This window comes from Spodoptera frugiperda, chromosome 19 (assembly GCF_023101765.2).
Source record: "Spodoptera frugiperda isolate SF20-4 chromosome 19, AGI-APGP_CSIRO_Sfru_2.0, whole genome shotgun sequence".
NCBI classification, from domain to species: domain Eukaryota; kingdom Metazoa; phylum Arthropoda; class Insecta; order Lepidoptera; family Noctuidae; genus Spodoptera; species Spodoptera frugiperda.
Genome location: NC_064230.1, coordinates 6,959,088 through 6,973,313, shown reverse-complemented (window position 1 = coordinate 6,973,313; position 14,226 = coordinate 6,959,088). Strand labels below are relative to the sequence as shown.

Below are 14,226 nucleotides of genomic sequence, written 5' to 3'. Positions count from 1 at the left end.
GAATTCGTTTTGTTATTCTAATTGTAATTCAATTAATTGTTATTTAATTTAAATTGTTTTTATTTAATAATTTATTACGATATTACATTTAATTACTAAGTTATCAAATGTAAAGTAACTTCCCAATCTAAAGTAGACTTAAATAACTTCCTCAGAACGAATATAGATGGCGCTGTAATAAATAAATTTAACTTTCCCACTCACGGTTTTCTTTTCCAGATTTCTACGGATATCACAGAAAAATAACGATACAAACGCATCAACAACAAAGTAAAACTATTAATAAATATAATTAGCTCAAACAGAAAACGTTAAATCATCCCACGTGATAAATTTACGTGCGTAGACGAAGTTCTTAAAATAGTATCTCGGACTAGACTGTTAGAAGCACATTGAGTAGTGTTTTAGAAGTGAAAACATATAAAAATGCGTGAAATTGTGCATTTGCAAGCTGGCCAGTGTGGCAACCAGATCGGCTCAAAGGTGGGAAACACAAAAATCCTTATATTTATCTATTAAACAACAAAAATCTTGATACTAATAGACCATCTATTTTTACTTTATCGCGAAGACAGACTAACGGTAGAATAGTTATAATAAGAAATGATATTTCCCGTCCATTGAGTTTTAAAAAGGTTAAAACAAATGTGTGTTGCAATCAGTATTGCAATTATTGCTTGTTTTTCTTTGCTAAAGTGGAGATTCGCGCGCAAAAATTTAAATTTGATGAATGAAGAAAACAGTTTCGGAAAATTGGATTTCTTATTAAAATAAAACGTAGTTTTAAATCGGTTATTTGTATTTAACTTATGATGATGCTCAATATTATTTCATTCTTCCTATGAATAGACCTTTTGTCTTCGTCCAATCAATGAGTTCATTGGCTAATTTATTTTTATTAAAACTGTATGCTGAAAATCCACAATAAGACTATGAGCCTCCTCTACATAAGAGGGTTTGCCATAATCTCCGCAGGCAGGCGGGTTGGAGATCGCAGTGTAAAAGGTTCAGGTTTATCAGAGAGCGATGCTGCTCAAAATGACCCCACTGTTCAGTTGTTTGGTCGTCGGATCTGCTCAAACCACATCGTATATAACGGTTTTTCACCAGAGATGTGCTATGCTACGTTGCTGTGGATGCGTTTGGCTTCCACCAATCATATTCATTGGTACACATAGCTTAGCACTGGTGGAAACGGACTCAGTTACGCTATGTTTTTTTTTATATGGAAAGATGCGTGCTTTGGATTGCTTCCCTACTATCGCTACATCGCATACTCGAGCTGCACATTTTTTTATGTTTAATGGGCCGACGTTTGGCTGCTATCTCGCCTGATGGTAAGTGATGATGCGGCCTACGATGGAGCACGTCTGCCCATAAGCAACCTATTCACTCGGGCTTTGAAGACACCCAGCATCTTCCTCGCACAGCTACATAGCTTAGTATCAGTGGAAACGGTCACATAGTTTCATACTTTAGCTATTAATGTCGTTTCCATGCGGTTCTTAAGATTAGAATCTGCCGTTTCACACCATTGGCTTTGTATGGTAATTTCTCGATAATTATAGAAAGCATTTCATTAAACTTTCATTGAAGTGTAGTGTGTTGGCGTGATATGGAGCGAGACAGGCAGGCGATAGGGAGATTCTATCTTCATAATATTATTTTCAACATCACGCCTTTTATACCTGAAGGAGTAGGCAGAGTTGCATATTACGGCACGTAACGCCGCTGTAAAATGTACACCCATATTTCAACACTTATTTCATAAGTCCCATGTAATAACCTATTGCCATATACTGGGCACAATTCCAGACTCCGTGTTACTACTGAGAAATTTTCGAAAAACCGAAAAAAGCTTAATAATACTTTGCCCGACCCGGGAATCGAACCCGAGACCCCTTGCCCGGCAGTCGCACTTACGACTACTCGACCAACGAGGCAGTCATAATTCTATTGTAGCGACAAAATAAAATTACGCTTTTATTCCCAGAGACACTATATAACGCGTATGAAGGAAGCGCGAATAAGGAGCTTCTACTGTATTCATTATCGTCATACTAGACACATGATGAAACTTCGGTAGGTTCCTGTTTCTGATTGGGCGAGAGGAAACGCCCAATCAGTCAGCCCAATCAGAGGCAATGGTGGAGCATAGAGCCGTCAGACCACCACAGATGGGGCCCAGTAGGGCTGATGCCTGATCCGGAGCTGCGGACTACCTACCCGCCTTCCTCAAGGCGGATGCCTTGAGGAGGCGGGAGGGAGTGTCAGACTTTTACTGACTAAAAACCACCCTGTTCCTTCTCCTGCTTTGAGCCGGAGCCCCGGTAACCTGTTACGTTGTCCGCAGCTCCGGATGGTTTCACTGCTTAGCTGTTACATCTTTGTAGCATAGCTACATAGCACATATCTGGACGGACGGAGACAAGAGGGACGGAGCTATGTAGGTTGTATAGCTCCGTCCCTCTCGCACTGCTCAGTGATCGACCATTCTGACACAATTGTAATAGCAGACTAAGGCCCCTGGTGGAAAAGCACCCTGAGGCCTTAGTAATAGGGATGATGACTGGGTCAAAAATAAATTATTGTAAATTTTCAATACAATAAAATATTAAAAAATAATCACACTCTCATTCATCAATTTGACGAACTACTTTATTCTAGAAATAAGTCTGCTATTTGACGTCATAATAGAGTATTTCATACAAAGTTCATAGAAAATATCATTTTTGACATTTCGAAAAAAGTATTGAATTTGACTAGTAGGAAACATGCCTATTATATTTTATATCTTGTTTCAGTTTTGGGAGATAATCTCGGACGAGCACGGCATAGACCAGACTGGCTACTACCATGGCGACAGCGACCTTCAACTCGAGAGGATCCAAGTATACTATAATGAGGCTGCTGATGGTATGTACCATATTAGGGATAGGACGGTAAACGAGCAAACGGATCACCGCAACACCGGAGACGTTACAAGTACATTGCCGGCCTTTTGGGAGTTAGGAATTTATGTGTGATTGGGGAATCAGGGATTGGAAAGATCGGGAAGAGGGGTAATTGGGCCTCCGGCTTCCCTCACACAACGAGACACAACGCAAGCGTCATTTAACGTCTGTTTTCTGTGAAGTCATGATATCACTCCCGTCGAGCCGACCTAGCAGCGCCGAAGCATGGCTCTCAAATCCTCAAAAGCCCTTCAAAGTACTTGTCTGGCACACTTCTAGTATTGCAGGTGTCCAAAGGCGTTCATTGCCTAAGCCTCTTGCACTGCTCAGTGATCGACCATTCTGACACAATTGTAATAGCAGACTAAGGCCCCAGGTGATCCATCTGCTCGTTTACCGGCTTATACCATGAAGAACGTGATTAGCAACGCCCTTACAACAGCAAAATAGTAAAGCTCCCATTTTAATTTTAATATTATGAAGTCTTTAAATATAGTAATAAGTTCTCCAAGTTTTTATTTACTGTTTACCCACCCAAAGGTTGTGTCTTTAAATATAGTAATAAAATTCTCCAAGTTTTCCATTACTGCTTGTCCATGAGTTGTCTGTAAGAGATCGCTTTTTAGTGATAACACTTGTCAAAAAAAAAGTCAAAAGTCACCGACTTCCCACTCCTCACCAGGTAAGCGCTACGTGCCCCGTGCAGTGCTGGTGGACTTGGAGCCAGGGACAATGGATGCCATCAGGTCTTCCACCTACGGCCAGCTGTTCCGACCTGATAACTTCGTTTTTGGGCAAAGCGGAGCTGGTGAGTTAAAGGGCACAGACAGAAGACACCATAGAATAAATTCATCATCATTCCTACTCATCCCGAGGGTATCGTATACCCGATTAATGCAACGTCATGCCTTTTAATCCTGAAGAATAAATTAATTTCCACCCTTACTCTTCCCGCGGGTGTCGTATACACTTCGTAGACTGATGCAACGTCACGAAGGGATAGGCAGAGGTGCACATTACGGCACGTAATGCCGCTATACAATGTACACACACTTTTCACCATTTGCGTTATATGTCAAATGTCTATCTGAGTGATTATATATTTGACATACCGGGTAGTCTGCAGCTCTGGTAACCTACTGAACCTTTAAAAAGTGTAGTTTTGATGCCACTTGGTATTTTAAGAGGTATTTCAGCAGTGAACAACTGCGGGGATATTAGCGTAGATGACAATTTTTTATTTAAATGTCCGTCTTGTAGATTATTTTAAAACATTACACACGTATTTTTTATTTTCTCACGGAAACAAATACTTTCGAAGATATATTGATTTGAAATATCACGTGACATCACTTCTAGGTAAGTACGTTTTATACGTAGAAATGACGCATTTACTACCCACCTCTAAACTTTGTTTCGTTTTATCTAAGTATTGTTATCTTATATGATAAAATAACAAAATACGTGTCTAATATTGTTTCATTAGCTAACTGACGGACTAAATAGATTTTTAATTTTCATACCCCGTCATCATCATCCCTATAATAGGGACACAATAATTGTAGTGAGGATTTTTATAAGATAGGTATTTGATTTTATACTATCATTAGAACTTGAGACGAGATATTTGCCATGTTTATTTCTGTCTATGAGTTTCCGATAGGTATTTCGGCACTGTTGCAAGCGCCATGATCACGGATGAACTGGAGTAAATGCGGGTGGATGTTCTTATAATGCAATTGTAATTGGTTTTGTAGGCAATAACTGGGCCAAGGGACACTACACTGAAGGTGCTGAGCTGGTGGAGTCAGTCATGGACGTCGTGAGGAAGGAGGCGGAGCCGTGTGACTGTCTTCAAGGTACCACCATCTGTAATACTATAAAAATAAGTCGTTTTGATGGGTCGACGTTTGGCCGCTATCTCGCCTGATGGTAAGTGATGATGCGGCCTACGATGGAGCACGTCTGCCCATAAGCAACCTATTCACTCGGGCTTTGAAGACACCCAGGTTATACCCATCAGGAAACACAGACTCCGGCAAGGAGTTCCACTCCCTAGCAGTTCGCACAAGGAAGCTTGAAATGAAGCGCTTCATGCGCTTTTTTCCTTCCTGACGCTATAACTCCAGAACGCACGAACCGATTTCCACGATTTTGCATTCGTTGGAAAGGTTTCGGGCTCCGTGAGGTTTATAGCAAAGAAAATTCAGAAAAAAATTCAAGAGAAAAGCAGGAAAATAGTGAAAATCATTGGTGGCGAAACGGAGTTCGTCGGGTTTACTAGTAATTTAATATTTCTTTATTTATTTCTTCCATACTTTTTGATTACATTTTTAAACATTGAAAAAAAACATAATTACTTCCAGGTTTCCAGTTGACCCACTCGTTGGGCGGTGGCACTGGATCAGGTTTGGGCACGCTGCTCCTCAGCAAGTTGCGCGAAGAATACCCTGACAGGATCGTCAACACCTTCAGTGTGATGCCGTCGCCTAAAGTAAGTATAGGGTGACTGGTAATTAGTGAACGATATTTAAACACGTGATTGTACTCATGATTACAAACAACTTTCCCGAAGAAACTGTTTTTGTATACTCATTAGTTTTATTTTTATCACAATAACAAAGTAAGTTTCCTAGGAGTTAAGAATTTAAATGTTGTTGGGGAATCGCGGTTTGGGAAGATGGGGAAGACGGATATTTTTTTTATGATACACGCCTGTAAACGAGCAGACATATCACCTGATGGTAAGCAATCGCCTGAATAAATACCCGAAACACCAGAGGCGTTACAAGTGCGATTCTGACCTTTTGGGGGTTAGGAATTTAAGAGTTGTTGGAGAATCGGGGAATTAGGTATCGGGTAATCTCACTCACACGACGCAAGCGTTGTTTCACGTCAGTTTTCTACTCGGCCGTGGTATCACTCCGGTCGAGCCGGCCCATTAGTACCGAAGCATGGCTCTCCTACACTTATGATGATGATGTTGAATTCCAGGTATCAGACACAGTAGTGGAACCATACAACGCGACATTATCAGTCCACCAGCTAGTTGAGAATACAGACGAAACATTCTGCATTGACAATGAAGCGCTCTACGATATATGCTTCAGGACGCTGAGGCTGGCATCTCCTACATACGGAGATTTGAACCATCTTGTGTCGGTAAGATTAAAATAGGTACTATGATTAAATTCTTAGTTTTCGTTATACAGGATGTAGTTTTGAAACCACAACAAAACTCGGGGGCATGTCACAGTAGTCATAAATGTTCGATTTAAAATAAGGTTTCTGGTCAATAGGTAAAAACACGGCTATAATAAATTATTTAAGTTTGGCAGTATTTCAGAATAATCCGTCAAAAAAAGGTTTTTAGGGAATAGGTAATAATATCAAATACGTCTTTGAATTTGTGTGTGTAATCCTCCATTTTTTTTTATTGCTTTGGACTGAGAATCGATGTCCGAGTTACCTCCTTGAATGTTTCTTGGCTTCAAAATGACACACTGTATAGGGTGATAAGTAATTAGTGAACGATATTTAAACACGTGATTGTACTCATGATTACAAACAACTTTCCCAAAGAAACTTTTTTTGTATACTCATTAGTTTTATTTTTATCACAATAACAAAATTTCGTGCGCGTGCTTTCGCATGATCAGCTGTTAGCAGCGAGGCGCCCGCGCCTGCGTTATCGGAAGACTAGTAGGTATTTTGGAACTTTACACGCGCGTGCTAATAAAAGTTTCCACCAGTGCTTAGCTATGTTTACCAATAAATATGATGATAAATATGTGGAAGCCAAACGCATCCACGGCAACGTAGCATAGCACATCTCTGGTGGAAAAGCATCGTTGAACTTAAGCAAGCGCCTTATGGGCGACATTAATTTCTTTTTACGACGTCGTCACGGGCACTCGTATGTCGCGACGCCTCTCTGTAACCTAGTGTCTTAAGCACATGCCTAATAAGCCTTAGGAATAATAAGGATCTGTTAAAAATACTAAGTTTCCTATCTATACCCTTAGTACGAGTTTGCTTTACGTTTAAGGGCAACGAAACGAAAGCGTATTGGACGCTTTTACTAGGCGTCTCCAATGAACTAACCAATTATAATAAAGTATTGAGTATTGGCTGCCTCGTTGGACGAGTGTTCGCAAATGCGACTGCCGGATAAAGGGTATCGGGTTAAATGTCGTAATGTGCACATCTGCCTACCCCTTCAAGGGCTTCAAGGATAAAAGGCGTAACGTTGCAATATTGAGTATTAAATACTGAATACGCTGTCGTTTCGACGTCGTTAAACGTAAAGCTAACTCCTACTAAAGCCTCTGGTCTGATCTCCAGCTGACCATGTCGGGAGTGACCACGTGTCTCCGGTTCCCTGGACAGCTGAACGCCGACCTTCGGAAGCTGGCGGTCAACATGGTTCCCTTCCCGAGATTACACTTCTTTATGCCAGGTAAGACAGCAGTTCTTGAGGAGTAGCAAGTCTATCTCTTTCTTCCAATCTAATCGTAGGTCTGATGACAGATTTCACACCATGGGCTTAGGAATAATTTTGAAAATATACTCCTACTTTGTTCTCAACAGTTGCACACAATTATGGCCATGAAAGAATTTCGAATACTGTGCTCTTCAGAGCGACTACTCAACAAATGTCAAGAGATTTCGTTTTTCTGGAGAGTTTGTGAAATAGGCTATGCTTCAAATATCTAAATCATCCAATGACTTCTACCTCCTTGGGTGAAGCGAAGACCACTACGTTCCTACTCTTGCTCCAAGTCGGAGCCACGATAACCCACTACGTAGTCCGCAGCGCTTCGCTTCAAGCTTCCTTGTGCGAACTGCTAGAGAGTGGAACTCCTTGCCGGAGTCTGTGTTTCCTGATGGGTATAACCTGGGTGTCTTCAAAGCCCGAGTGAATAGGTTGCTTAACGGCAGACGTGCTCCATCGTAGGCCGCATCATCACTTACCATAAGGCAAGATAGCGGCCAAACGTCGACCCATTAAATGTTAAAAAGCTGCGGATTAGCAGACAGGCATCAGGCATCAGCTCTAAAACCCATCTGTGGTCTGGTCTAATAGCTCTAAACCAACTTCAAAATCTAAGACGAACCATTTCACTAATCTCTTCCCCCCTCTTCCTAGGCTTCGCGCCCCTGACAGCCCGCAACAGCCAAGGTTACCGTGCCCTCACGGTACCAGAACTGACCCAGCAAATGTTCAGCCCTGTGAACATGATGGCAGCGTGCGACCCTCGCCACGGACGGTACCTCACCGTGGCAGCCATCTTCAGAGGACGGATGTCCATGAAGGAGGTTGATGAGCAGATGTTGACTGTTCAGGATAAGAATTCTAGGTACCTTATTTTCTATACTTACTAATATTATAAAGCTGAAGAGTTTGTTTGTTTGTCTGTTTGGACGCGCTAATCTCCGGAACTTCTGGTCCGATTTGAATAATTCTTTTTGTGTTAAATAGTGCACATATCGAGGAAGGCTATAGGCTATAAAACATCACGCTGTGACCAATAGTAGCAAAGCAGCGGGTGAAACCGCGCGGAAGTAGCTATAACTAATATTATCACATTGAACGCCGTGGTGGTCACCGGTGACCGACGTTAGCGGAGGATTTGCCTTCAACAGTTTTCTATTGGCAGTCAATGACTTATGCAACCTAATGCCTTTTATCACCGAAGGGGTAGGCAGAGGTGCACATTATGACACTTAATGCCGCTATACAATGTACACTTACTTTTCACAATTTATGTTATAAGTCCCATGTAATAGGGGGTGAGTCTATTGTCATATACTACTGGGCACAATTCAAGACTCCACGCTACTGAGAAATTTTCGGGGATAAAAGGCGTTTGTTGTGTGTGTTTAATCTCGGATCGTTTCTCTCCCTTAAAATTAGTATGTTTATTTGTCTTTTCTTTCAGTTACTTCGTGGAATGGATACCGAACAACGTGAAGGTGGCAGTGTGCGACGTCCCGCCCCGCGGTCTCAAAATGGCGGCTACCTTTGTCGGAAACACCACAGCTATACAGGAGATATTCAAGAGGATATCTGAACAGTTCACTGTTATGTTCCGGCGCAAGGTAATTCGTAACTTGATGGTTTTTGTATGGTATAAGCCGGTAAACGAGCAGACGGATCACCTGATGGTAAGCAATCGCCACCCGCCCAGAATGACAAGGGCACGGACCAAGAGTCTGTGGATAAATATAATTAAAAAAATAACAAAACACCAGAGGCGTTACAACTTCACATGTGCGTTACCGGCCTTTTGGGGAAAAGGCCGGTAACGCACATGTTATGTTGTGTTAGGAATTTAAGCGTTGTTGGGGAATCGGGGATTGTGAAAATAGGGGAGGGGGTCAAAGTCAAATTATTTATTCCAATTAATAGGTAGTCAGTGAAGCTAGGGGTAATTGGACCTCCGGTAACCTCACTCACACAACACTGTTGTTTCACGTCGGTGTACAGCTCGGCCGTGGTATCACTCCGGTCGAACCGGCACAGCAGTGCCGAAGCATGGCGAGCCCGCACTTATCTCCATAGTTACTCCCCGATTCCCAAACCCTTAAATCCCTAACCCCCCAAAAGGTGTCCATGGGCGGCGGCGATAGCTTACCATCAGGTGATCCGTAGGCTCGTTTACCAGTTAATACCATAAAATCATTTTATTACTAACAAGTTAGGCCCAGCTGACATTATCCACCTTGAATCCTGTTGTCAATCCGTGATGATGACCACAGGCCTTAGTCTGCTATTACAATTGTGTCAGAATGGTCGATCATTGAGCAGTGCAAGAGGGACGGAGCTATACAAAGTTTAAGTTGATTATTTTTCTGATATTATTTTGACTGTGATTGCATTTGTCCGATTATGTTTGTTTTTTGATGTGCCATATTTCACATTATTTTTGTTCTATGAAAGTACTTTTCTATGTTGTATTTTTTTAGTTTTCGATATTGTGTATGTTTTTATATACAATGTGATAGGGGTGGGACTTCTAACCCGTGAAGGCTGAGTACTACATCAAATTTTATCGACAAAAGTCGGGGGTCGAAGGGGTCGAATCACTATTTTTCAATATTTTCAATTAGGGGTTCAACACCCATATTATTTTTTTTTCTCGATAAAATTAAATGTAGTATTCAGCCTTAACGGGTTAGAAGTCCCACCCCTATCACATTGTATTTTTTTTTGCATGATGTGGCCTCCTATAGGTAATTGAGGAAGCACATAGTTTTAATATTGATTGTATTGTTATTCGTGTTTTTAATGTGTATTCCTTGTTGGAGACCCTTAAATAAATACATAGCTCCGTCCCTCTTGCCATTCTGACCATTCTGACTAAGGCCTGGTTCTCCTGTTCCAGGCGTTCCTCCACTGGTATACAGGGGAGGGCATGGATGAGATGGAGTTCACGGAAGCTGAGAGCAACATGAACGACCTGGTCTCCGAGTACCAACAGTATGAGGTACGGTATATTGGATTTTGTAGTCTATTCCAATAGAAATATAGTTGATTATTGAATGAGGGTTTATGCTGTTTTTGACTGAGGTGGGTTGAAGGGAAGCCTGTGTTACAATAAGAAGAATTAAAAATTAAAATTAAGCGTGACGTGACTGGCTATCGAAAGAAAGACTAAGGGCACACGATGCGTTGCGGTAGCGGTGCGGCGCCGGAGTGGTGTCGCTGTCACCAACACGAGGCGGGGAGGGGGCAATGTGTTGCGACGTCGGAGCGGCCCCTCTCAGTTGTTTTGCGTCACAAGGAAACTTTCATTAACACACTGTCCAATGCTGCTACGGCGCCGCTGCGATATAACAACGTTTCGGCGCCGCACCGCTCGTATGCCCTAGCTCTACGACTACTTGCTCGATTAATTAAATTTCTTCAGAAAAAAAAACTTGACGATTATTCAATATAATTGGCCAAATTGAATTACTATATATTCTATTTTAAGCATATTTATTTAATAATATATCTTTTTAAATTGCACAACACATAATAATATTATGATGTTTACATTCCATCCTTCAACACTTAAAACTAAACGCAAACATCATATTAACTGTCACTGTCAAACATCAAGTTGCTTTGCTTATTTTGATTCTGATCTACCTACTTCTATTATTTAACATAAATAAAAACACAAATAAACAATTATAAACCCACCCGCATCTAACAAAAATAATGGAAAAGCAAAAACGTGAGAGAAACGCGAATTTTTCCGAAGAAGAAACGGATCTATTGGTAACTTTAGCGGTGGCTAAGAAACACATAATAGAATGTAAAAAAAGCGATTCTAGTACTTGGAAAGCGAAAGAACAAGCTTGGAAGGATATAGAAAAGAGTTTTAATCGGTCTACAGACTGGGTTTATAGAGATCATAAGCATTTAAAGCATAAATATGAGGGTTTGAAACGCGATGCGCGCCGTAAGAGTATGTATCTTGCTTTAGATTATAAAAATGGAGATGTATTTAGAAAGTCGTCAAGGCCTGTGTTAACGGCAGCTGAAAAGAAAATTAAAGAAATTATATTACAGTCGACTGATGCTGAGGGTGTTGAGTCGGATTTGATATCGCCTGAAAGTAAGTGTTAAATTTTGTTTTTATATTTTGAGTTTTGAGTATTTTTGTTGTAGCTGTAAGTGGGAGGTACTAAGTAGTGGTAAACCTGACCTTATCTATCTATCCACATACTGTATGGAGATCACTCATATGATTTAAATGAACTGCAAGTAGTACAAATTTTCAAACAAAATCAAGTATTAAATTCTGTGTGAACAGCTCCATGTTCCATGACCACAGAAGACTTTTAATGTTGTAGGTTGTCTAGGAATGTTACGGACATGCGGCGCGGCTGTTATAATGCCGTATTTGTAAAAAGTGTTTAAATTAGCTAAAAGAGAATAATGCACTTTTTTGCTTTCCTACTGGGCCTATTTCGCTCATTTTTCGTATGTTGTCAGCCAAGATGATAACAAAATAATATGTGGTTTAAATTAAGTCATAAGTGGTTTCCCCATACGGTATATAAAAATCAATTGCTGTTTGTTAATCTCACCAAACCTCGAAAATGACTCGAGTGATTTGGCAACTTTTGATCTTGAATTATCTTGAATTATTTGTGGAAGTCCAGGGAAGGTTTAAAAGGTGAGAAAAGAGTTTGAGGCAGTACAAAATTTGCTAGGTCAGCTAGTAATTTCGAATTATGGCAACCCTTCTTATGTAGAGGAGGCTCATAGTCCAGCAGTGGACTGTCACCTGCTGTTGATAATAACTTTCTTTCTCTATTTTTATACTTATAGTATTACGCTTGGCCACTATCTCCCCTGGTGGTAAGCGATGATAATGATTCTTTTTCTCTTTCTAAAAATCTCTTCTATTTCAGTTGAAATACAAGAAGGCCAAAGCGAAACGATGACAGAAGATAAAATAGAATTAGAAGATTTACAACGGAGAATTTTAACGGAAGAATTGGAACAGAAACTTATACAACGACAGATACTAGAGAAAGAGTTGCAACATAAAGAAATAATACATGAATTGGAGAAACAACATCTCTTGTTGAAAATTGAGTTGCTTAAGAAAGCGCTTAAAGATAGCTGAGTTATGAAGAAAGCGTTGGTTTAAGGATTCTTGTTTTGTTATATAGCAGACAGACCTGTGGGTATCTCAGTGGAAGAGGCATCGTGAGGGAATGAACCTCCTCACGTCCCAACCGTCGTGAGAGACACTCCGCCTGGAGCGACCGCGCGATGATCTCCGGCCAGCCTAGCTAGTTACAGGGGCTCTGGCTCAAAAAGCAGGAGTAAGAATGGGGTGATTGTTAGTAACGTCTTACTCACGTAACTGTTTGACGAGGAACTCGACCAGTTTCAAGCCATGCTAGAGGCTCATATTCATGACGCAGCGACACACGACGCGAATGGGGTGAAAGGTGTGAGTTTGTGTATGTGTTTGTGACTCAATCACGCCAAAGGAATAACACATAGGCTACTTTTTATCCCACGGGAATGTGGGCGAAGCCGCTGGTAGAAGTTAGTAAGGATAAATACTGTACTGTAGTAGCACGGAGTCTGGAATTGTGTCCAGTATATGGCAATAGGCTCACCCCCTATTACATGGGACTTATAACACAAATGGTGGAAAGTGGGTGTACATTGTATATGTGCCCTGCTTACCTACTGTCCTCTGTGATGGACATTAAATTTTAAACATTTAATTGTAATTTTAATTCTGTCACGACAATTTTGTGAAATAATAATGTATATTTGTAAATTTGATTGTATTTTTAATTTCCCTTATCCTTCTCAACCCTTACCTACGCTACCGTAGCGCGGTGAGGGCAGTAGAGACAGTACTCTTAGTACGAGTTTGCTTTACGTTTAACAAAATCGATGAACGAAACGAAAGCAGAGCTCTGATAGGTCGTTTCATTCGCGCCGGCTAATCCCAGCGCCGAAAGCGCTCTCGTTTCGACTTCGTTCTACGTAAAGCAAACTCGTTCTAAAGGTAAGCGTCCACAGGTCTGCATCGTACGCATCGGACGGACCGCAACAAACGGATTGACTGCATCCACTGTATCGACAGCGATCGGATTGCCGGTACCACTCACTTTTTGGCATCGTATGACGTCATCAGTACGCATTGCATGTAGACATTGCCGATGATGCGGTCCGTACGATGCGGATCAGTGGACGCAGTTGTATGAGTTTCTATACAAGACAAACTAAAATCCGTTGCGTGCGATGCGTACGATGCGGGCCTGTGGACGCTTACATTAAGGGTACAGGATACCCGCCTGCTTGTTTGCCAAAAAAGGAAATAAATGTTATCGACAACTAGTTATTCAAAATTGAGCTCTAAAGCTGACAAAATAAAGTTGAAAATTATGCTTTTTACAGGAGGTTGGAGTTGATGACGCGGAATTCGATGAGCAAGAAGAAATGGCCCCTGAAGAAGAATATCCTGAAGAATAGTTTAAAAAATAAATCAATACAACTAGTTATAGGAATATCAACCTTAATATATAGACTTTATGGTCTATTTTTCAATAGCAGACGGTACCTAAATGTTGTTTTTGTTTTTTTATTTATTAATGTAGGTATTTATCATTGATATAGGAATAAGAACTGTGTTTTCTATGCAATATAGTTTAATATTCTTTAATACAAAATCATTTTGGAACATTTATAATTGTTTGTTATTTAAAAATCAACTTTAAACGCTAGAAGCTAAGGTATACTTTC

The 14,226-nt window shown here is 40.8% G+C and overlaps 3 protein-coding genes across 3 annotated transcripts in view; all 3 read left to right on the top strand.

Moving 5' to 3' along the window:
• The window catches only part of LOC118281212 (uncharacterized), a 138,794-nt gene that overhangs the window by 74,596 nt on the left and 49,972 nt on the right, over positions 1-14,226 (top strand). The window lies entirely within an intron of this gene.
• On the top strand, positions 183-14,167 carry LOC118280925 (tubulin beta chain-like). The gene is made up of 11 exons (XM_035601329.2): positions 183-483; positions 2,805-2,916; positions 3,637-3,762; positions 4,712-4,813; positions 5,321-5,448; positions 5,949-6,116; positions 7,299-7,413; positions 8,104-8,314; positions 8,897-9,056; positions 10,343-10,444; positions 13,882-14,167. The coding sequence occupies exons 1-11, from the start codon at positions 427-429 to the stop codon at positions 13,954-13,956; spliced, it is 1,356 nt and encodes a 451-aa protein (XP_035457222.1). The 5' UTR covers positions 183-426; the 3' UTR covers positions 13,957-14,167.
• LOC118280927 (myb/SANT-like DNA-binding domain-containing protein 3) lies at positions 11,072-13,260 on the top strand. Its single transcript, XM_035601331.2, has 2 exons — positions 11,072-11,563; positions 12,366-13,260. Exons 1-2 carry the CDS (start codon positions 11,164-11,166, stop codon positions 12,581-12,583), a joined length of 618 nt encoding a protein of 205 aa, XP_035457224.2. The 5' UTR covers positions 11,072-11,163; the 3' UTR covers positions 12,584-13,260.

Coding starts and splice junctions, on each gene's coding strand:
- LOC118280927 (XM_035601331.2), top strand. CDS start 11,164: ATGGAAAAGCAAAAACGTGAGAGAAACGCGAATTTTTCCGAAGAAGAA. Junction 11,564..12,365: donor GGATTTGATATCGCCTGAAA/GTAAGTGTTAAA, acceptor CTTCTATTTCAG/TTGAAATACAAGAAGGCCAA.
- LOC118280925 (XM_035601329.2), top strand. CDS start 427: ATGCGTGAAATTGTGCATTTGCAAGCTGGCCAGTGTGGCAACCAGATC. Junction 484..2,804: donor GCAACCAGATCGGCTCAAAG/GTGGGAAACACA, acceptor ATCTTGTTTCAG/TTTTGGGAGATAATCTCGGA. Junction 3,763..4,711: donor TTTTGGGCAAAGCGGAGCTG/GTGAGTTAAAGG, acceptor TTGGTTTTGTAG/GCAATAACTGGGCCAAGGGA.